At 29.9% G+C, this 23,048-nt stretch overlaps 3 protein-coding genes across 3 annotated transcripts; 2 read left to right on the top strand and 1 right to left on the bottom strand.

Moving 5' to 3' along the window:
• The first annotated feature begins 5,732 nt into the window (after nt 1-5,732).
• Nucleotides 5,733-7,927, top strand: LOC129901146 (serine/threonine-protein kinase RIPK-like). Its single transcript, XM_055976270.1, has 5 exons — nt 5,733-6,270; nt 6,354-6,489; nt 6,645-6,781; nt 6,878-7,001; nt 7,125-7,927. The coding sequence occupies exons 1-5, from the start codon at nt 5,866-5,868 to the stop codon at nt 7,721-7,723; spliced, it is 1,401 nt and encodes a 466-aa protein (XP_055832245.1). The 5' UTR covers nt 5,733-5,865; the 3' UTR covers nt 7,724-7,927.
• A 4,690-nt stretch (nt 7,928-12,617) lies between these two features.
• LOC129900540 (uncharacterized) lies at nt 12,618-13,392 on the bottom strand. The gene has a single exon (XM_055975534.1). It carries the CDS (start codon nt 13,212-13,214, stop codon nt 12,813-12,815), a length of 402 nt encoding a protein of 133 aa, XP_055831509.1. The 5' UTR covers nt 13,215-13,392; the 3' UTR covers nt 12,618-12,812.
• Nucleotides 13,393-18,579: 5,187 nt separating this feature from the next.
• Nucleotides 18,580-23,026, top strand: LOC129899417 (uncharacterized). The gene is made up of 5 exons (XM_055974379.1): nt 18,580-18,834; nt 18,920-18,970; nt 19,055-19,114; nt 22,594-22,665; nt 22,753-23,026. Exons 1-5 carry the CDS (start codon nt 18,702-18,704, stop codon nt 22,788-22,790), a joined length of 354 nt encoding a protein of 117 aa, XP_055830354.1. The 5' UTR covers nt 18,580-18,701; the 3' UTR covers nt 22,791-23,026.
• Nucleotides 23,027-23,048: the final 22 nt, after the last annotated feature.

The following is a 23,048-nucleotide window of genomic DNA, read 5'->3' as shown; positions in this document are numbered from 1 at the left end:
TATACTCAGTAAATTATGACGATACGTCAACAATAACGGATTTAGAATTTTAAAATCAATGTCAAATTCTGGCCAATGAAGTCAAGATTTAAACAGTCATAAAGTATTATTTCATTCATAGGACTACAATCATCTATCCTCTAATTAATTTTGTGTCTTCATGGCCTGGGCTATCGGACGAAGCTAAAGTACTTTTCTTAAGAAATTTATTGAATATGTATAAATTTTAAATTTTAATTTCGTAGTCATAGTCTGGCTTCTTGTCAAGACTCGACGATAATCTAAAAAATTTAGCCAACTCCATTTTTTTTTCATCCGTCGCAAGTTCTATTATTCTGTGATAGTCCCCACGTTTTTTTTTAAAAAAAATAATAATTTTGTTATATATATAAATATAGAAGCCTCCCTACAAATGACTTAATTATTACAGTTACATAATGTTTCTATGTCTAATTTTTCTACATGGAGACAAATTATCTTATTAATATACACGTTTGTCCTACAGCATATTATGTTACGTTGAAAAAAAGTGCACCAAAGGACAATTATGGATAGGAGAAGTGTTTGTTTTTTTAAAAAATATTTGTCAAAGCATGTTAGCATTGTGTTCCCTTGAAGGAATTACAGCTTAAAAATTTTCTATTATAAATACTATGGTATTTGCCTTTTTCTTAGAAGAAATCAATTAATAATAGACTATAAAAGACTCTTGAACGAATGTTTGGTGTAATAATTAAGCAGCTAAGGATTTTAGACGCAAACTCACAAATTCCATAAAATTACACCATTTAGGTCGAAATTTAAACCTAACTTCCTCTCTACCTACCAAATTAATCAGAAGTTAAACAACCTACCCCCTTCAATATCTTTGATGGAAAAGTGTGCATGTGCAAGAGTGGGATTTCTCATTTAGTGTCCGATAGCAACTTTTAAACTTGATTAATTTGGCTTCTCATCGAAAAATGAACACTTTAGGGTTGTTTGGTTGCGGGTGGTTAGACTACTACTAGAAATTAAAAAAAAATCTATCTTGAATTAGTGAAAAAATTGTGCTATAGAACAAAATTTTCCATCGAACCAACTCATTGAGAATATCAATAGGGTGGGAAACAGTTCTACATAGAAATAGTGAGAAATTTTCTAATTTTTTCGTATGAAAATATTATTATTTTTTCTTTTCTCACTAATTTAATTTAAATGTACGTGAAAATAGCCATCGAACATTTTTCAGTGAAAAAATAATTAGTTTCTATTTGTGGAAAGAACAAAACTATTAATAGATTGTATACCACGTTTGATAGCATTTTTAGTTGCTATGCATAAAATTCAGCATATCAAATATGATGTTTGATTACTATCTTACAATCTTGCATAATTAATAATTATATTAGTTATAAAAATATCGACCTATTATATATTTATATATAATTTTATTGTCAAAATTTGAATTTGAGATCTCTAGACGTGATCTAATAGTAATAGAGGGAAGAAAACATAATAGAAGAGAGAAAACGTGTTGACGCCGACAGGCTCCACGTCATGGCCACTCTTACCTTCTACACCATAGTAATATATTTCAAATCAATATTAATACTGTTTTTATCTTCAAATATTTCATTAATTTTAATTTTGATTCTTGTGATATATAATTAAACGATATTTACTTATAATTAGGTTAAATGTATGGTTTAATTTGTCCCTAGCTTTATATATGAAAATTTTGTATTTGGAGTATTTTTAAATTAATTATCTTAAAAAATGTAGTAACAACGCAAATTCTAGGTAGAACATATTAAAATTTAATAATTCATTGAATTTGTGAAGATTTACAAATAATAGGATCAATAATGCACGTTTTTATTAAGTAAGGTTATTAGATATGTTGAAAAAAATAATAGTATCTCAAATGGTTGATTTTCCTTTTACACCAGATGGTTCATTTTGCTTTTATTTTCTTCTCTTTTTTGAAGATTGCCTTTTTTAAAAATTGTTTGTAGTTATTTTTTTACCCATCGTTTCTCGCTCAGGTCATCTGAATTCGATATTTTTTATGTGAATTATAAATTTATAGATAAAACTTATTAAAGTTGTAAAAATAGGAGATATGTAAATATAAGGAGGTGTGGCTATGAAGGATTACACATATATTATGGATTAGCTATAATAACAATAATATATTTAGTATAATTTCAAAAAGGATAGTGTATATCTGTTTTATCATTACCTTGAAAAGTAGAGGAGTCAATTACTCAAATAGTCATCCAACTTGTAGAAACATCTCACCAAATTGACATTTGAATCTTCTTGGAAAACATAATCAGCAAACTATGTCCATATTTCCAACAAAATATAAACTAACGACAAAGTGAATTTTTCAATGAAAAATTACATGTTAAATTTATATAAATATCATATTGTTAAAAACTAATTAAATTATTTTTCTATTCTTTTTTAAATTATAAAAATTCCTTAAAATTTATGAATTTTGTATACATCACTGTACATCCGAATACATCAGCAGATATCCGGATACATAGGAGAGGAATGTATTCGAGAGGGGATAGAGATGTATCAGAGAGGGGCTATGGTATCCAGATACATAGGGGAGGGATGTATTCGAGAGGGGGATAGGGATATATCAGCGAGTGGGAGTGATGTATCTGCGAGGTAATTTTTAAATTTTTAATGATAAAAAATTTTAAAAATTATGATAAAATAAGATGTGTATTTAGGTAATTTTTCCTTATATTTTTAGAATTCATTTTAGACACGATACTCCTTAATCCCATTGTATGAAACTCATTTAATTAAGCTCATTCTTAATCTTTGAGCGGATGAATTAAAAATTCTATCCAATCTGTTGGAAGCTACTCTCTGAAATTGATTTTCATATATAGGCACTACTAATTATAGCTCCTACTTTGTAATTAAGGTATTATAATATCTAATAAAAAGTTTAAAGTGTTACCAAATATTCATAAGATTTGGTTATTTATACATAATTATCTACTAAATATTTAACCATATAACTCACGTATCAACGTAATTTGAATTGATATATAAATTTAGTAAGTTTATAGTTTGTTTAAACTTCTTACCTTAGCAATTAAGAAATACTCACATTGATGAATTTAATTTCATGCAAACTAGTTAGAGTGTACGTATTGGAAAATCATTACAATACTTTTTAAAGTATGATGTATAGGATCCACACTTACTATTTGGGTTCACCTATGATCAAGGAAACAAAAAGGAAAAAAATAATGAAAGCATAATGAGTTGAGAATGGTTGTTCAACTTTTTCTTTAATAATATTAATTATATTGTAATTCAAAAATATTATGATTAGGATATCTATATGAATCGTTTTTATCAACTTCGATTCCATTTGAGCTCGTTTCATTTTCCTGCATAATAATTTATCTTATAGATGTAATGGGTCAAGAGGTATTGACGTATTGTGTCTAAAAATAGATCCTAAAAAATGACATGTAAACTTCCATTAAAATTTTTACTTTATTGGAAGTATGAACATAATTTGATGACCATATAATTCAGAAAAAAATTTAAAGTTATTTTAGTTAGGTTTTCGATAAACTCTATTACTGTTTCATAGCATAGAACTTATGGAGAGTGAGTGGAAATTTGTAAATATCTTAACTATGAAATTAATTACTAGTTCATTATTTCGTGCATACATTTATTGCTTATTTAAAAATAAATTCAAAAAGTCCTCTCCTATAATAATTGCACAGCAAAGGTCAGTCAACAATTCTCATAACAATTATAGAACCATTTCGTTTCTACTATACATAATGATAAAATCATTGACTGTATAATAATTATTTGACCAATTGAAATCATCATTATATCCTGAGAAATAAGTAAACATAACCAAATTAGTTACTAGTAAATTTTAGTTTTATTAGAAAAATATTTTTTTTAATTTAAAGTTAAAACAAAATTTTAGTTTTAACTAAGAATAGTTTAGAGCTTTTATACGATTATATGTGTAAATTAAAAGATTTCAACAAGTAAACCATCTTCTTTTCTATCTTTACATAGCCAAACAAATATTGTCTTCTCATTTGAGAGCTAATTAAAAACTAAGTTATTCTATTAAATTTAATATCAATCATAATTGATAACATTCTTTTACTATGTATTAAATTCATATGTTCAGAAATATTTCTTTACATTATCAAATTACCCAAAAAAATATATTTATAGATAATTCTTTATAAAAGAATATAATTTGTAGGGTCCGTAAGTTGTAATATTAAAAATAAGACGGGTTATATACCTACTACAACTGATAAATGTGATATGATAGTGTAATTGGTTTTTTTTTTATAATATCAGTGTGTAGAAGTTAAAACTCAATTTTAACTGTTATTTTGTGTAAATAAAGTTTTAAAATTTTATAAAGCTTGAATTAAAAGTAATAAAATTAGTCAATAAAAATATGACCGCTTAACTTGCCCAAGTTTAGGAGGGTTGATCACCCTTTTCTTTTATTAACAATCTAATTTGATCCTTTCAGAATTGAACATATCTAAAAAGTTGGAATGATTTGGGCAAAATGTGTAGTCCAAATTAATATATGAAAAACTGTGTTAAATATTTCAAAAGCACCTTTTCTTTGGTTTGATATATTATAGCTACGCTAGTCCTAATAAGAGAGAGAGAAAAACAGTTTGAGTAATATATTTTATTTGGTATTAAACAAATTAAGAAATTAAAATTTAGTAATTAAGCACCCAGCCATAAAATTATTGACTTTTTTCTAGAATAGTTTTTTATTTTATTTAGAAAATATTGTTTGATCATGAAAATTCACCTATCACTTTTGAAGCTGTATTTAACTACATTTAAGTATGAACATTATTTCTAAAGAAAATTGCAAAAAAAGTATAACGAAACACAATTTTATCTTCAACTTCAACACCAAAAATTCAAATAAAAATATACTTAAGATCTATGGTCAAACGCCTACTAAGAATTGAATGAATTGAATTATGATCCATCATTTGGCTCATCTTTGTACGGTCCTTCTCAACTCAAGTAATCTAAGCGAATAATTGATCAGCTCATTTATTAAATCAATTCATTGTAATCTATAAAATTCAGTCCACTCCATCCATCTGACACCACTGATTTAAGCTGCCTACGGAGTGCTTATGAATAATGAGAACTAGTTTTTACTTTAAGGGCTCGTTTGGTTGAGGAATTAGTTATTCTGAAATTAATTATTTTAGAATTGTTGTTTCACCCTAATGTGGAATAAAAATAAAATAACAATCTCAGGAAAACTAATCATGAGATAAGTTATCGTGTGATTTTATCCCAATCAGACATGAAATAAACTCATTTTAAAATTAATCCAAAAATTAGTTATCCCTTATTACAAAGGAGTCTTGTGTATTCTAGAATGATTGATGCATTGAAAATTTTCAACCAATGATGCATTGTCCTTTCTATCCTTTCTTGTGTACCCTTCCCCATTCATGTTAGAAGTTTCCATGCATCCAGTGTTTCTGTCCCATAATCCAAAATAATGAAATAACATAGAAGTTTGCTCAAAGAAAATGTGACCAATTTTCACATAATATAATAATATGCTACCATACACGCTCTATATCAAGTCAAACAAAAGACGACGACTTATTCCTCCCACTTGTCTTCTCAAATTTACATGTATATATAAGCTCATATTATGCATTGAAAAACTATAAAACATATTAAACCGTCACTTTAGACTTATTACAAACTCTTTTCCCTGTTTGGCTTCACTTACACATTTTGTCAAACACCTAAAAATTGGCACCAAACTCATCAAATTTCATCAAATTTAGTAAAACAGATATGGTTACTTGCAAAATTGACTGGAAATCTGTTCTGCCTAATTGCTTTAAGGCCAATATTGATATTCCTTCAGAAGCAAAGGTGATGGAGATCAGTAAACAGATTAATTCTGATCGTCATAGGTTAGCTTTTTCCGATATAAGTACTGATTCCAGATCAGTATTTCTATCGTTGGATGATCTATCATCGAACGCGATTATAGGTTCAAATCTTCATGTATTCACACATGAGGAGCTTAAACTCATCACGAGTGACTTTTCGCCTGCTAATTTTCTTGGTAAAGGTGGATTTGGACCCGTTCACAAGGGGTTCATTGATGACAAGATTAAGCCTGGTTTAGATGCTCAACCTGTTGCAGTTAAATTGCTTGATTTGGATGGTAATCAGGGCCACCAAGAATGGCTGGTGAGCAATTTTTTTTACCTAAAAATTGCTACAACAGCAGCTTTTAATTAGTTGTAATAGTTTTGTAATTGTTGAAATTTCAGACTGAAGTGGTCTTTTTGGGACAATTGAGGCATCCCCATTTGGTGAAGTTGATTGGATATTGTTGGGAGGACGAGCAGAGACTTCTTGTTTACGAGTATATGGCAAGGGGTAACCTAGAGGATCAATTATTCTCGAGTAAGCATTGATATTCTTATGTGTGAATAATCCCCATGAGTAATATGTTTTTCACTCGAAATGTTTAGTTTATTGATATTTCTTCATATGATCACTTTTGTCAACTGTAAAACGAACGAAACTTTTCTGATTTTTCATGTGATGTATCAAAACAGGATATTCGAGTTGTTTGCCATGGTCGACCAGAATAAAAATTATGGTTGGTGCTGCAAAGGGACTAGCTTTTCTTCACGGGGAAGAAAAACCAGTAATCTACCGTGATTTCAAGGCTTCCAACATCCTCTTAGACTCAGTAAGTTATCGTATGAAGTATTGTTTTGACAATGAAAAGTTCTACTCTTTTTTCATGACAAAGTAAAAGCTAGAAACTTATAATATGAATTATCAGGATTACAGAGCCAAACTATCTGATTTTGGGCTTGCAAAGGATGGACCAGAAGGTGATGATACACATGTCTCGACTCGTGTCATGGGCACTCATGGCTACGCTGCTCCAGAGTACATCATGACTGGTAATTTTTTACATTATGAGTGTATTTTAACCTGTTGTAACATGTCATACGTCTCATTTTCCATGTTAGTTCTTACTAGTCCCACTTATTACGAATACTAAAACTTTCATTTTCTTTAAACAGGTCATTTGACAAGCAAGAGCGATGTTTACAGCTTCGGAGTAGTTCTGTTAGAACTAATAACAGGAAGACCAGCCATGGACAAGAAACGCCCCGTCAAGGAGCGAAACCTGGTGGATTGGGCAAGACCGATGCTAAGGGATCCACACAAGCTTGACAGAATAATGGACCCAAGACTTGAAGGTCAGTACTCGACACAAGGAGCCAAGAGGGTAGCTGCATTGGCTTATCAATGCTTAAGCCACCATCCTAGGTCTAGGCCTACTATGAGCAACATAGTGAAGACCTTGGAGCCTGTCTTGGACTTGAAAGATATACCAATTGGCCCATTTGTTTATGTTGTTCCGTCCTCAAAATGTGACAAGGAAATGGAAATTGGTGAATTGAAGACTAAAGTGGACGACGAAAACAAGGCAAACGTAAGGGAAAAAGAAGTAGTAGGAAATGCAGGGGAAAACAGAGAGGAGGGTAATGCTAAGCAACGCAGAGTCGGACACAGGCATAAACACAGGCTAAGGACTGATGCTTCTGTTTACTCAGATACTCATTTGTATCATAAAACTGTAAGGCACGAAAGAACTAACAAATTAAACTCCTGTTAATTAATCGCAACGATGAGAAGAAAGGAAAGAGATATTAAAAGTGTAAAAGATATGTGAATAGATTGTATAATGAAGTATTTGTTTACATTTTAATCTCAGTTTAGGAGAAGATCCTTTTCATGTTTGCGTTTTGGTTGGTGAAAGCAATGTACATAGAAGATTCTTATGACTTTTAGAAGTGATAAAAAGTTGTTTGAACAAGAATATGTTACTAATGAAAAATCATTCTTCTCTTTGTTTCACTGTTCCTAATAGTCAAAGTCAAGACCCTAAAGGCCAGAAATAGTTGGACACGAGGGTTGGTGAGATGTTCAATAACACTAGCGGTTCAATAAAATGTTAAACCAGATGAAAATAAAAAATAGTGTCTGAATTTACATAATTCACTTTTTTTTTATTTTGATTTTATTGTTTCTGATTTGCTTAACTTTGATACAAGAATAACAAGCTTAAGAAATTTAATTTTCTCACTGTATTTGAGGTTATGAATTCTTTCTTTCCAAGATAAAATGGATAAACAATTAAAAAAGTAGCGGTACTCCAAACTTCTATAATTTCAGTAAATTCAAAAGCCAACAACAAATCACACAAAGACTCTACTTTGTTTGTAAGAAAATATATGCAGAAGAGAGAGAGAAATTCAATGTTCAAAAATGAGAGAAAAATTCTCTATTTATAGACAACAAAGAGTAATGTGAACATATGCTTATTGTGGCTTATCGGAAAAGTCACAACCTTTCAGAAAAGTCGCGACTCTTCAAAAAAGTCACAACTTTTTAGAAAAATCACAATCTTTTGGAAAAGTCACGACCTTTCATCAAGGTCACAATCTTTTATTTCTCATTCACATTTTTAAAACTCAATATAAAATTGATGACTTAAAGTCAAATTTTAATAAGAGATCTTATACAAGTTTTACGGACAGAGATAGCAAAATATAGTTATGGTCCGTATCGAAGTTACTTTAGCCTTATAAAGACAAATTAATTAATTAATCACAAAACGCACTGGCTAAGGTAGTATTTATTAAGTCTGACCCTTCCAATTGTTTTCTTTTAAAATACAAGTGCCTCTTATGTCAGTCTGTTATAACTTGCGTTTTAGAATGAAAGAGCTTATTCAACGAATTTTGATGTTTATCTTATCAATAATTATATATATAATATTGTCTGATTAGCCTGTTTTGTCTGTGACTAGGTCTGTTCTCATGATCTTCACAAGGACAGAACCAGATACACATTGACATGGCTTTTTATATTATATTATGTGGTCCTGGTTTATGATTCCTTCTTTTGTCATAGTAAAATCAGTAGTGACAATTAACATGTTCTACAATGTCTGAAATATTTTTAGAGTCTGTTTAAATTGATTTATTTTAAATATTTTTAAGTTAAAATAATTTTTATGTAATTTGTGTAAAGTTATAAGCTCATTCAAACAGAGCTTTTACACATTAGAGCTTACTTGTCGTGAGCAAACTAAAAAATATAAATACTATTATCTAAATAGATACTTATAGTTTAAATCACCGTATTTTTAATTTTCAATCTAAACCTTGGTTGAAAGAATCAAAATCAATGAAGAAAAAAATGATAGGTCAGTTTTAGATGATAAAAAATCTCTTTAAAATTTGTTTTCTAATTTGTATTCACCGGTTATTAGATCCACAAATCTCACCTTATTTTCAAATCTGATAGTTCAGTTGATTGGTATTCCTTTAGGCTTTCTAAGGACCTAAATTGATTGATTTGAGAACTTCTTATGCGGCAAATGGATCAAGAAGAATAACATAAACAAATGGAACATCTTTGAGACGATTAGCTGACTTTTGTATCTTTTAACCTTACTAATTACTCTCTTCGTTCAATTTTATTGGTACGTTTTGAATTTTAAATACTTTTTAAAAAAATAATAATTAATATGAATATTTTATCATAAAATAAGTAATTAATATTTTTTTCCTCTTTTAGATCGAGATGAGTTGAAGAGAAAATTATTACTTAATTAATTTGTTCATTTCAAAAACGACCTTTTTCATTTATTTGATTTTCTTCAAAACCTAAAAAAGGAAGGGAGAAGGCCATGTGATCTCTCCGTCTCCGAGCTCTAAGCTGTACTTGCTTGAAAAACAAGTTACAGTTGAATTTTAACTTTCTCATCACGTATATGTGTCCATTGCAAGTTTAAATCTCATGGCACTTTTTTTGTCAGTTTATGTTATTGGCTAAATATAATATAGTGGCCATTATATTATTGTCGCTATAATTGTCACTAAATTCTTTATTTATTATAGTGTCAGTGAGGTGTGAGAAGTTAGCTGTAGATGGGTATAAGAAGAGGTAAAGATAGACCGAATAAAATTTGGGCAAAGGTGATTAGAAAAAATATGACACACCTATAGCTTACCGAGGATCACGTGACCCTAGATGGGAACAAATGAAAGTCAAGGACGATTATGAAAAAATGTGAGTAGATAGTCGAGCATGCATTGTCTGGTTCCCTTATCTGTATTGTTATTGTTACTCTTCTACTATCTTATTCTTCGATTTTAGTAGTACTTATTTTTTTTTGCTTCAATTATCATATTATTTGTTATTGTTAATTACTTGTTCTCTTCTTAATTATTTTAGAATGACTTCTTTACTATATTACATTCTTAATTTTTATATATTTTACTTGAGACGAATATCTATTAGAAATAGTCTCTCTACTTTCATAATATATGAATAAGGTTATGCACTTACGACACTCCCAGATTTCATGACTCTTGGGATTAGATACGTTGTTATTAGACTAATGTTTGTAAAATATTCAGTAAGTAGGTACTTTATATACTTTTGATGCATATAATTATCTATTATTCTTATTATAAAAATATGTAATAGAAATTATATATGCAAAAGTAAACAACATATATTAGTAAATTAATACATAGGGATAAATTATGTTATTCTGCGTAGATAAGCATGGAAAAATCCATATATTATACTCCCTCCCTTTCTCCGATAATAGTTGTCCACCATTGATTTGACATAGAAATTAAGAAACTCTAAATAATATGAGTAATTTATCAAATCACTCTTATTAAATACAAATCATCTAAACATTGAAAAATGATAGTACCCTATACTAAATATAGATGTCCAACAATACTTGTCCAATTTATGAAATCAAGAGATAATTTTAACTTAGTTCTTAATTTACCTTTATCATTAGCAGTAGTCATTTTCCTATTATATTTTTCAAGACATTGTATTTATTATAATATTTAAAAGGTGATATAATAAAATTATCCTTCTATTTTTAATTTCTTAAGAATTGTGCAAAATCAATAGTGGACAAGTATTGTTAGAAGAAGAAGTATTTAATAGAAATGGTAAAATAGACATATTATGATAAATTATTTATTAATTTTATAAATTAAATAAGTATTGATAGACATCCCAAAATAATATAATGGATAAATAAAAATAAATGGAGTAAAATATGGAAACTGAACTTCATTGCATAATAAGATCTTGGGTACCACAATTTCTCTATGTTCACCTCCCTGTGCATTGTGCACCTTAATTGCGTATTTATATTTTCAATACTCAATTACTCATTATGATTATATAATACTTTCTCGTAACTTTTTAATCCATCAATATGGATTGTAGTGAAATATTAAAAAAAAAAAAATTATTCGTAATTAAAAGTTTTGAATTTAAGTTTATGGAAAAATGAAAAAAAATATGTTAAAAACAATATTTCTATAACTAGACATAGACATGAACCCTACCATGCGCAGGGCAGTTCAATGCATACAAAAATAAGGCATATGCCTTAGCCCCAATTTTAAGGGGCCTCAAATTTTTACTAAAAACAAATTATGTGTATATTTTTATAGATAAAAATTAATTATTTATGATAAAAATATATATTATTTTATTTTCATTAACTCCATTCAAATAGAAGAAATCAAGAAAATATTGTTTTGCCTTCTTATATTTTTTTTAACTCATTTTGTATTCTCTTTCTTCGAATCTTTGATAAGTTAGAGTAATATTCTGTCAAAAATATGAATCAATAGTCAAAAAGTGTTGAACAAAGTGAATTGTAATTAATTATCTATTTTATTTCTTGGTAAATTTTCAAGCACTACAACAAATACATTAAAGTGGGGTATACCAAATTATCAACTTCTTGAATTATATTTTATGGTTCTAACACTTATCGTTATTTTAAATTTGTCAACTTATTACTTATAGAATTATATTAAGAATTCATATAATAATTGTCTCAGTAAAAAAATATTTTCCATCGTTAAATTGATAAAATTAAAAAATAATTTTAAATAAATAAATATGAGTTTGATTTATTTAAATTTTTAACCTCTAATTAAAATTTTGCTTTAAATCTCACGTTACGTTCAGCCCCAATCTATAGCTTTTTTCTCACTTGTAATGGAATACATCTGACCATGCGCGAACTGGTGTAACACCGAGTTGGAAAAGAAAAAAAAAACTTGTTACCCTAATTTTGACCAAACATAAAGCATCAAACTGCACAAACATACATGCAAATTGCAAGGTATGAACATGCATTGCAATAATTGAGTGTCATGTTGTTGACTGCAGTTGTAGCAAATAAATAAAATATTTAATTGATAATAATTGCTTTATATATACTTCCTTCTTTCATTTTTATTTGTACATATTTAATTTAACATATTTTTTCAAAAATAATAATTAATGTGAATATTTTATTACAATATTAATATTACTTGATGTATAAACTTATGTCTTCGTAATTAATATTAAAAATAAAAAAAGAAAATTTATTTTTTTCTTGATATATTAAAAAAGTAAAAAAATAAATTGAAATAACAAATAAAAGTGACGAAGGAAGGATGTAATGAAATTATTCAACATTTTAAAAAATGATGCATTATTGAAGATTTTATTTTCAAATTAATTCTAAAAAATAGTGCAACGATTTTAACTCATAAATTCTTCAACTTTTATCCAATTTCATCTTCAATTTTTGTTTTCCCAACTTTAATACTTGAAATGGCTAGATGATATAAATCCTATTTACCAAAAAGATTTTAAGTGCCATAATGATTGGGAAAAGTATTGAAGGAAAGTCCCATCACCGGAACGGCGAAAGAAGTCTCCAATAGCAGACGTTGTTGGAAGGAGTCAAGTGCTCCGCCATTTTCCATTAAATCTTTCACCGCAGACTGATAATATTCTCTCAGCTTTTTCATCAAACATGTGTACTGCAACTTCAGCCACCGCAATCTGACTCGCCGGAAAAGCTTCGCGACGGAGAATCCCCGGCGATTGTTGTTGTTATTCTTCCCGCCACCTAGCCGCACCGTCGGCAACCTCTTCTTCCTGAATGAAAATTTCCGGCGAGCTAGTGGTCCCCACCGGAATACGGTGGTTGGATGCGCTTGGCTGATTGTACTCATTTTTCTGACGCTAATAGTAGGATTTGAAGCCATGATTTTTGGAAAATGGAGAACGAATCGGAGATATTGATATAAAGAGTTAGAGAGAAGATAATTAGTTTGACGATCGATGAGCTGCACATAATGGGCATGTGCTTTCTACTTAAATTAAGGTTCACATCTCCTGCATTTTTATTACATTTCTTCTTGGGAAAAGGTACAAGTATTTAAAAGTCAGTGCCACACTTGAATTATTATGTAAATCTATTACGTATCTAAATTATTATATAAGCATAGTGGTGCATTATAATTGCTGTCACGTCAGCATCATGTAAAAAATTATAATATTTTTATATCTAATTTTTTCTCTATTAATTAATTTTTTTTATTATCTATATTTTATACTAATTAGCTCCTAATTGATTTTTAAGATTTTCATAACACCATCCATCCGACCTCCCCCCGAAACTTCAATCGTCTTCTTTATCAAAATCAAATTCACCCTCCTTCGTCCTCTTATCCATACTCAAGCACTCTCTATTTTTTCTAGTCAAACTATATTAAATGTTCTTATTTATATATTTAATTTGCTTGAATCTGAACAATTTAAGTGAAAGATAATTTCTATTCTATATCTAAAGTGGAATAAAAAAGAAGTTTGACTCATAGGTTTTTAGCTAGAATTCTTCTTCTTCTTAATTGGTGTTGAAAGAAACAAAAATCAAGATTTAAAATGGGGAGTGAATGGAGAAAAGCAAAAGTGGGCAGGTAGGTTCCAAAGACACTTGAAGAATCACTGGCGACGACAGTGGTGGCCGGAGGGAGATTTTTCAATGTTATTTGATGGTCTCACATTTTGAGGTTGTAATGAAAAATAAAGAATTGCGTTGAAAAATAAAGAATTGTATTGAAAAATAAATAATGAAGAACAGCAGGATAATGGGTGGGGTGTGAAGAAGAAGAGAGTGAGTAGGTGTGAAGATGAAAAGACGTGGTGGGTAGGGTTATTTTGTTTTTTAATTTTTTTACTTTAATTTTAGTCTGACGCGCTATATTTTATTTTATTTTTTATTTTTTATTTTTTTGCCACGTCAGTTTTAGGAGGGTAATAAATTCACTTTTAAGTAGTTTAGGTGTGTAATAGATCGCTATGATGATTTAAGTGTATAACTGACTTTTCGATACGACTTCAGAGAATAATTTATGTCTTTTCCCTTTCTTCTATTGTACCTAATAAATTAAATAAGGATTTTAATTAGTATATATATTCATCTTCTAACCGATTGTAAGGATAAATTAGTACCTCATATTAAATGAATCGTTGAAAAGAAAATTATTATTCAAAATAAGTGAATTATTTAAAGTTCAAGATGTTTATTGAGACTTTTTTTCGTATTTATTCTCTATTTAATGAGATTTTTAACTAATTAATATATTTCTATGAAACTGATTTTAAAATAACCAAAAGAATAATAGTGAAAATATTTTTTATTTATATCCTTCCATATTTTCTTAAAAAGTATATCATACCTTAATAATTTACTTTAATATGGATCAGAGAGACTGAGAGTATCAGTTCTACCTCAAAAGTTTGTGTATAAGTTATAACTATTTAATAAGTGATATGATTGTTTAAATTAGAGTTAATCGTTCGATTTTTCAGTTTGATTTTGCTAAAGTTTGATATGATTTTTTGGTATTCGATTTTGAAAAAGTGTGTACTGTATTTCAAATCAAACTAAATTGGTTCGATTCAATTTATTCTGATATTTTTAAAATAATTTTTTGATGCAAATAGAAAATAAAATTAGAGGAAAAAAAAATTATTCGATGTTAGATAAAGAGGGGATATGACAAAGAATAAAGAAGACATATGATAAAGACTAAAGAGGGCATAGAAATAACAAATTAGTGTATCAATTATCAAACTTTGAACAGCAAGCCAATAAATTACAAATAGCCTACGTACAATAGTTATACTATAACTAATGTCTAAGATTGAAGACTGATGATGAAGAGGGGCTTTGAACTCAACTGTGTGAAGAAGACAAAAAACTTCGACTCACGAGTTTTGTTTAATTTAGGGCTTTAAAATTTGGGCCAAAATTTAAAATAGGTTGGGTCATAATTAATGTACTTTGCACCAAAATATATAAGTAATATAATTTAAAATATTATTATAAATTTATTTAATAAAATTTTGGTTCTTCGATACACCGTGAAATTGTGAGCTTTGGATTATACACCGAATTAAAGAATCGAAATTTTCAAAAAAGAGAATCGACATCGAATCAAACTATCAAAGAATCGAACTAATTCAGGTTTTTGGTGTTGATGTCTATTTTAAATTTTTCAAGACATAAAATTATATATACATCAATTAATATGAATATTGTAATAAATATTTCTAATTAATCATTAATTGGAGGCGTAAAATTTAAAATAGAAAATAAAAATGAATCAACATAATAACTAATTAATCCGATTGAGTGAAAGGCTAATTTATTTTTTCTAGGGTATTGTCCTTAGTCTTACTTTTTTATTTTGTCCGAATGCTTGGAATTTACTGCTTTATTCAATAGCAATTAGGGGTGGACGTTCGATTTTTTGATTCAATTTTGTTAAAATTTGATTTGATTTTTTATTATTTGGTTTTAAAAAAGTGTGCACCATATTTCAAATCAAACTAGATCGGTTCAATTCGGTTATTAAAATTTCGATTCGATTTATTTCGATGTTTAAAAATAATTTTTCGATATAATTAACTATGATTATTCTATATGTGGCTTACTCATTAGTCAAAAGAAGAGATCTATTGAGTTCAGGTTTGACATCTATATTTCTTAGGTAAAGTTTATCGGGTACTTGATAGAAGTACAATATTGGTAAACTATTTTGATTATGTCTTGGTTTCAAATTAGTTATATAGGTAATCTATATCTTTTTCACTCTATTCAGGTAATTTCAATATTTCATAAAGTAATTTGAAATATACAAAGACTAGAAATATAAGTACTAAAACTCAAAAATTAAAAAAAATTAGCCTTTTGTAATGGAAGCAAGAAACTTCATTGGGTGAAGAGAGCAATGGAGAGTGAAGAGTGACGAGGGATTGTAGCCTGAAGCCAGAAGGACTACGGGGTGAGCAGTGGATTGGATAAAAACTAAAATGTTTTTGATCAAAATATATAAGTAACATAATTTAAAATATTATTTTAAATTTATTTAATAAAACTTCGATTCTTTGATGCATCGTGGTTTCGTGCCCCTCACACCGTACATCGAACCAAAGAATCGAAGTTTTCAAAAAATGAACTGACATCAAATCGGAAAACCGAACAACCGACATCGAAAAATCGCATTAATTCGATTCGATCGATTTTTTTATTTTTGAATATTTATGCCCATCCCTAATAAGCAAATAGTACAAAATAATTACGTAACACTAATTAGTAGCAAGCTTCTTTTGGCCCGTTTGGCCATTCAAATTGAACTTTAAAATTTGAAGTTTTGATTTAAAATTTGTGACAAAATTTTAATTTTAAATCCCTTATTCATCTATGCTTTCTTTGCTTTAATTGTGCAGTAAAACATAAAGAAAAGATTGTTTAGCTAATTGTACAATGGTTTGAGCATGTACAATTTGAAAGTGAAAATAAGCGTCAAATGATTTAAATTGTCACTGCATCACTTTGGCCTACAAAGATGGTTAGGTCAATGGGGGAGATGGACAAGTATATGTACACCTCTGTCCCATTTAATATAATATATTGCTTAAACCAACTGAATATCTATTTGAAATAACATGATTTGGGTCGGATACAAAGATTAATAACTCAGGAATTAGTAATTTATAAATTATTAATGCAGAAATTAGTAATACATAAATTATTTTTTATCAAGTATTTGGTTAATTGTTTCCCACCTAATTTCGTGTTTGGTTTAAAACTCTACAAAAAGTTTCTTTACAATTATAACCCTGAATTATTAAAATTTTCTATTTCATGTAATTGGGTCAAGATAAATAATTGCCGTACAATATTATTTTTTTGTAGCCTCCTAACTAGCTAGGAGAAAAATAATTATGTCGCAATGTTTGTTACTTTCTCACTTGAATTATTTGAGGCTAAAGAATTGTCATCTTAATAAATTGATCACTTCAATTTTCAATTTAATAAAGATAGACCATTTATTTTTAAAACCGAAAAGAGGGTAAACAGTAGTAAAATCGAATAAACCATCTATGTTTACACATAAAAATTACAAGTTATAGTTTTAGTATGGAGTTAATATTTTAAAATGACACTCAACTTTGAGAATTTCTCTAGCAAAAGTCATTGAACTTTGTTTTGTATCAAAAAAATCACTCAATTAGGCCTCTGTATCAACAAATTACTCAACTAAATTAATTATATAAAAAAATTGACACGGCAAAATACTTTTATTTATCTTATGTAAACATGAACCCACAAATAAATAAAAATTTTAAGCTAATTTATTTAAATAAATTTACTAATACAAAACTACAAATATAAAACATAAAATCAAGAAAATTAAAAAAAATGATTAAAAGTATTGGATGAGTATTTTTGTCTTTACACATTTAATCTCATAGTATTAAATCCTAAAGGTATAAGTAATACACCATATAATATCATGTAGGGTGTATATAACTAATACATGGATTCAAAATTCCTACCAAACATAATACTATACGTAATACATGAATAACCAATATACGATGCCTTAGATGAAAGTGATACTTCTTGATCATGAAATCAACAAGGATGTGAACTATGAAGCATCGAAGGAGGAGAGAGCAGAGAATAAAAGGAGCATTTTCCTATCCATAACTAATTACTTATAAAAAGATTTACATATAACGAGAATTAACCAAATCTTATTCACCAGGAAGAATATTATGATATTGTTGTCCTCAACTTCAGGGCAATTTTAAAGTTAAAAAACAAATCTGAATTTATTTCAATTATTGAAAATTTTGGTCACATAAAGCCCACCTATTTCATATTAGAACTTCAATACTAAAAAAGATAACTACAAAATGGTTTATTAAAAGTAAGGGTATGAATGAGTAATTGAAGAGAAAATTCAACAATTTGGAACAACCACCAAACGGATGTGATTTAGTGAATAGAATCGTTCTTCTCTTAATCAGAAATATTGAGTTCGAGCTTTGAATATGAAAAAATCTTTAATAGATAGCGTTATATTTGAATAAGGCCTTATTCAATGCAAATTTGAATTAGTCGGACTTCAAATTCCAAACACCACCAGATAAAAAAAAACAATTCTGAAACAAATTTGGACAATTTCCTTAATTAAAAAAAATAGAAGTGGGAAGAATTAAAATTATCAGAAAATATTAAAATGTGGCGTAATTTCCCAAAGTAGCAGTTTACCCTTTTGGTTATAGTGTTGACACTATAACTCCATCCACCGACTTTGATTTCTCTTATTATATAAGTTCGATCGATAACCCTAGAATTTTGGATTTACCTTCTTTTGATTGATTTCTCAGCGATGTCTGCAGAAGTCGAGATGGCTCCCGCCGATGAAGGATCAACCGTTGCCGTGCCTTCATGCTGTTCTTCTACGAAGAAACCCAAGCGTTTTGAGATCAAAAAGTGGAACGCTGTCTCTTTATGGGCTTGGGGTAAACTAATATTTTGTAGTTTATTATCGATCAACGGTAAGAAATTAGTGTTTAGCTAACGTGATTTGTGAAATTGTTGATCCAGATATTGTTGTAGACAACTGTGCTATTTGCAGGAACCATATCATGGACCTCTGTGAGTTTTTCGAAAATTTTGGTTTAGCTAAATTCCACACTTAATACTGTGTTTATTCGTCCATATTGTGAAATTATCTCTCAGGCATCGAATGTCAAGCTAATCAAGCTAGTGCCACTAGCGAGGAGTGCACTGTTGCCTGGGGTACGCAATTTTCAAAAGTTTTTATATATCTCTGATTAATTGGAAACTTGATACTTGGTGATAACGAGCTGAAATCATCTCAGTTAGAAGCTGCTATGTTGTTTCCACTTTGAGTTTTTGCAAATTTCCTGGTATCATTGAATTGATTATTTGTGAGTTTATATATGCTGAGTTTTGATGTTCTGATTCCATACCAGTACGGTTTTTTGTATACATCACCTTGTGCCTTGTAAACAATCTATTTTTATTCCATATTGGTAATCATTGGCAAGCATGAACAATGTCATGGTAAAAGATGTTTGTAGTATTTTATGAATTTCTGTCCTGATGTTTGTTTTGTGCTTGTGCCAATCCACATGAGTGGATGAGTATATTGTATGGCGTGTAATGAATTTTTCTGGTCATCTCATTAAGATATTGTTTCAATCATAACTTTTATTGTAATAGAGTAATGTATCCATAGTCCTCGCAGCCTTTGGTTGTCTTCCAATCAGTGATCAAAGTCATTTAGTGCAAATTTTTGTCCTATAGTATGACATATTTGTTTGATGAAAGAAGCGAGACTAAGATGGTTCGGGTATGTGAAGAGGAGGTGTGAGGGATGCTCCAATTAGAAGGTGCGAGGTTGGCTATAACAGGAGTTAGGAGAGGTAGTGGTAGGTCGAAGAAGAACTGGGATGAGGTGATTTGATAGGACATGACACAGTTCAGCTGATTGAGGACATGACCTTAAATAAGAAGGTATTTATGGAGGTTGAGGATTAGGGTAGAAAGTTATAGCCTGTTTGGATAGATTTATTTTAAGCAGCTTATAAGTTGAAAATTGCTTATAAGTTAAAAAAAAAAGTTGATGATTTAAGCAGCTTATACGTTTAAAAAAAATAAGTTGGTGCAGTCCAACTTATTTTTTTTGGACTTATAAGCTGTTTTCAACTTATAAGCTGCTTAAAATAAGTCCATCCAAACAAGTCCCATTATTTATTGGGGTTTATTTTAAGCACAAAATGACTTTAAGTTGGTCATTCAAACACTTATAAAAAGTTAAAAACAACTTATAAGTAGCTTATAAGTCAATCCAAACGGGCTCTTAGTAGGTAGCTGAGAGTTGTTGCATTTGTGTGGGAGAGGGAGTGGGCTAGCCTCCTCCTCCCCTCTTATCCTTTTAGTAGTAGTATTTAGTTATTGCGTAGTTTCTTATTCTTCGATGTGTATTGCTATTTTGTTGTTGCATTTGTGTTGTATCTTTCTACTTTGTTGTATCTTTTCTTACAATCCTGTCAGGTGCTTCTTTTTTTAGCCGAGAGTGTTTTGGAAACCACCTCTCTACCTTACAAAGGGTAGGGGTAAGGTCTGCGCTCATCCAAACCTTCTTAGATTCCACTTGTGGGATTACACTGAGTATGTTATTGTTGTAGTATGACATATTTGTTTAATGGTGTACATTTACACTGGGAACAATTCCATATGTCATACAAGTGAGATCCTTGTAAGAGTTTTAAAAAGCCAAGGAGGAAAGGTCCGTGCATTCCCCTGTATATTCCTTATCTTGATACATTTTCCTTCTCCCCTTTCCACCGAAGGACTGCATCTCTTCCATCCCTCGTTGCTTTCATTCCATGAAAATTTTGCGCCAAAAATTTACACCTCACACCTACTTTTGCTGCTGGACACCAGACACAATTTTCTTCCTCATCTCTGTTCCTTCTTTTTTCTTTTTACAGCTTGAATAGAAGCACCAATGTACTAAATGAAACCTCTAAACCCAAATCATGCTAAAACAATTAATAAAGTTATCCAGAAAAGTGGAACTGCATGGATCATAAAACAGAACGGATGAAAGTAGTATTGGATGTACTCTTAGGATGAAATGAGTACGCAGTTGGGTTATTTTGCATATTTGCAGCATGCATTCATAATTTGCTTTTTTCCTAGACTTACATTGTCTATTCCATATGCATGTAAAAATATAAAGAAGAACAAGTAATTAATTCTGGATAGTTTGCTTACCAGCAGTGGAACATCATGACTACCTTATGTGCCAGGGTAAATATGGGGGGATCCTGTTCAGCTTTATATGTACCTGCAATATCTATAACATGTTCTCACAAATTGCTTCATTACTTCGAATGGGCTGTAACTGTAGTAGGATTATTGATATTCTTTTTTTTTATTTGAGAATGGTAAGGACAGACCATCCAATATTCCTATCAATTAGTAGTCATTTAAAACTAATTGTATATAAGAAGCTTTAGACATTGAAAGTATCACTCCTTATGTTGGATACGCCAAACAGCTTGAGACACATTAAGAACTATGAAGTGTTGTAGGTCTAAGTGGATCTCTGACGTAAAAATGTTAATGGCTGCAGCCTATTTCATGTCAGGCCCTGCAAAACATTACACACATACAAAGAGAGAGAGAGAGAGAGAGAGAGAGAGAGAGGAGAGATGGAGAGAGAGAGAGAGGTGGGATGGGTATAAAGAGTTTTAGCAAATATGTAGAGGATTTTTTTGTACGAAAATATTTTAAATTGTACTAGAGATGACTACTACTGTGACTGTTCCCTGCAAGGACAGTGAGGTAGGGGGAGCTGATGGGTTCATTCTGAGGGAAAGAAAGGTTAGGGAGCTGTCAGGTTGATGGTGATGGATGCAACAAATTGTTGTTGTTGAGTCGGTTCGAAACTGAAGGATCTCCTGGTTCTATTTCTTCTTAAAACTGCTTCGTCTTTTTTATCATCTTGGTTTCAGTAGTGCAATGCATGTATAAAATAGAGCGTATTTCAAGAAAAAACAGTAACATGAAAACCATTTGGATCTTCTTTTGTTAAATAGAAAAATCTGTGGTGCTATATATTTGTCCTTTTACTTTTTAAAATATAAGGACATGGTAGAACATTTCTAAAGCAAAATCACAATATATTGGAATCTTGTGAATCTTCTTTGTGAAATATAACAGTGTGATATAGGTAAGTGAAATATGCTCCCTTGGTTCCTTTGGATCTAGTATGTGAAGTTCATCTTGGCTTAACTTTCATATTAATTATTACACGTGCCTCCTAAAAACATGTTGTTGGTTTTACAAGCTCTTTTGGTTTCACTTGCGTGCTTATTATTACCTGTGATCCTCAAACTATGTTTATTGATTTGATAAACTTTGTCCTGGATGGCTTGGTATGTGTCCTCTTGTGCAGTAATTCTAGCTTGTCAATCTCTTATGTTATCTGTTTAAGTAAGATGTAAATCTAGTTTTGCTGCTCTTGTTCATCTGCCTCTCTCTCTTTTATGTACCCTTGTTAGCTCTGTATGCATTTTTGGTGTTTGTTTTTCCTTTTACCTTCCTGATATGTTAATGAGGGGAGAAAGGTGGTCTTTTTTTTTTTTTAATTAACTACTTGCTGTTCTTTTTACTGGTAAGTATTTTTTTTTCCTTAATTATGTTGCTATGCTTCAGAAGTATATTGATTGAGATTTCCTCAGGTGTATGTAATCATGCCTTCCACTTTCACTGCATTAGTCGATGGCTCAAAACCCGTCAAGTGTGCCCATTAGGTACTTATCACTTATCAACTGTTTTTTTGTTTTGTAGTGGGGTTGTGAGTTTTTTGGAATTTTGTAATTATTTTCATTGCTCTGCAGATAACAGTGAGTGGGAGTTTCAGAAGTATGGTCACTAGAGGATTCAATACATTGCAACAGAGAAAGATCATTCTATGGCACTTATATTACATGACTCAGAGAGTAGTGAAACTCTCTATTTTCAGTGCTTTTTTGTGTGTGGCACTACAAATCTGATACTTCTTTTTATTGGGATGATATTTATTAGAAAGCTGGTATTCAAATTGCACATATGATGTGATTTTGAACTTCTGTTATTGTTTTACTGTGAATGTAAAACCTGTCTTGCTGTTGATTATGTTGTTTGGAAACCCTAC

This window comes from Solanum dulcamara, chromosome 8 (assembly GCF_947179165.1).
Source record: "Solanum dulcamara chromosome 8, daSolDulc1.2, whole genome shotgun sequence".
Classification (NCBI taxonomy): domain Eukaryota; kingdom Viridiplantae; phylum Streptophyta; class Magnoliopsida; order Solanales; family Solanaceae; genus Solanum; species Solanum dulcamara.
The sequence above is the reverse complement of the archived record's forward strand: the minus strand, read 5'-3'. Positions and strand labels throughout refer to the sequence as shown.

What these genes read in the sequence shown, in the direction of transcription:
- LOC129901146 (XM_055976270.1), top strand. Translation starts at nt 5,866, where the DNA reads ATGGTTACTTGCAAAATTGACTGGAAATCTGTTCTGCCTAATTGCTTT. An exon ending in AGGGCCACCAAGAATGGCTG is followed by an intron (nt 6,271 to 6,353) that starts GTGAGCAATTTT and finishes TTGAAATTTCAG; the next exon opens with ACTGAAGTGGTCTTTTTGGG. An exon ending in CCAACATCCTCTTAGACTCA is followed by an intron (nt 6,782 to 6,877) that starts GTAAGTTATCGT and finishes ATGAATTATCAG; the next exon opens with GATTACAGAGCCAAACTATC.
- LOC129900540 (XM_055975534.1), bottom strand. Translation starts at nt 13,214, where the DNA reads ATGGCTTCAAATCCTACTATTAGCGTCAGAAAAATGAGTACAATCAGC.
- LOC129899417 (XM_055974379.1), top strand. Translation starts at nt 18,702, where the DNA reads ATGTCTGCAGAAGTCGAGATGGCTCCCGCCGATGAAGGATCAACCGTT. An exon ending in GAACCATATCATGGACCTCT is followed by an intron (nt 18,971 to 19,054) that starts GTGAGTTTTTCG and finishes ATTATCTCTCAG; the next exon opens with GCATCGAATGTCAAGCTAAT. An exon ending in GGAGTGCACTGTTGCCTGGG is followed by an intron (nt 19,115 to 22,593) that starts GTACGCAATTTT and finishes AGATTTCCTCAG; the next exon opens with GTGTATGTAATCATGCCTTC.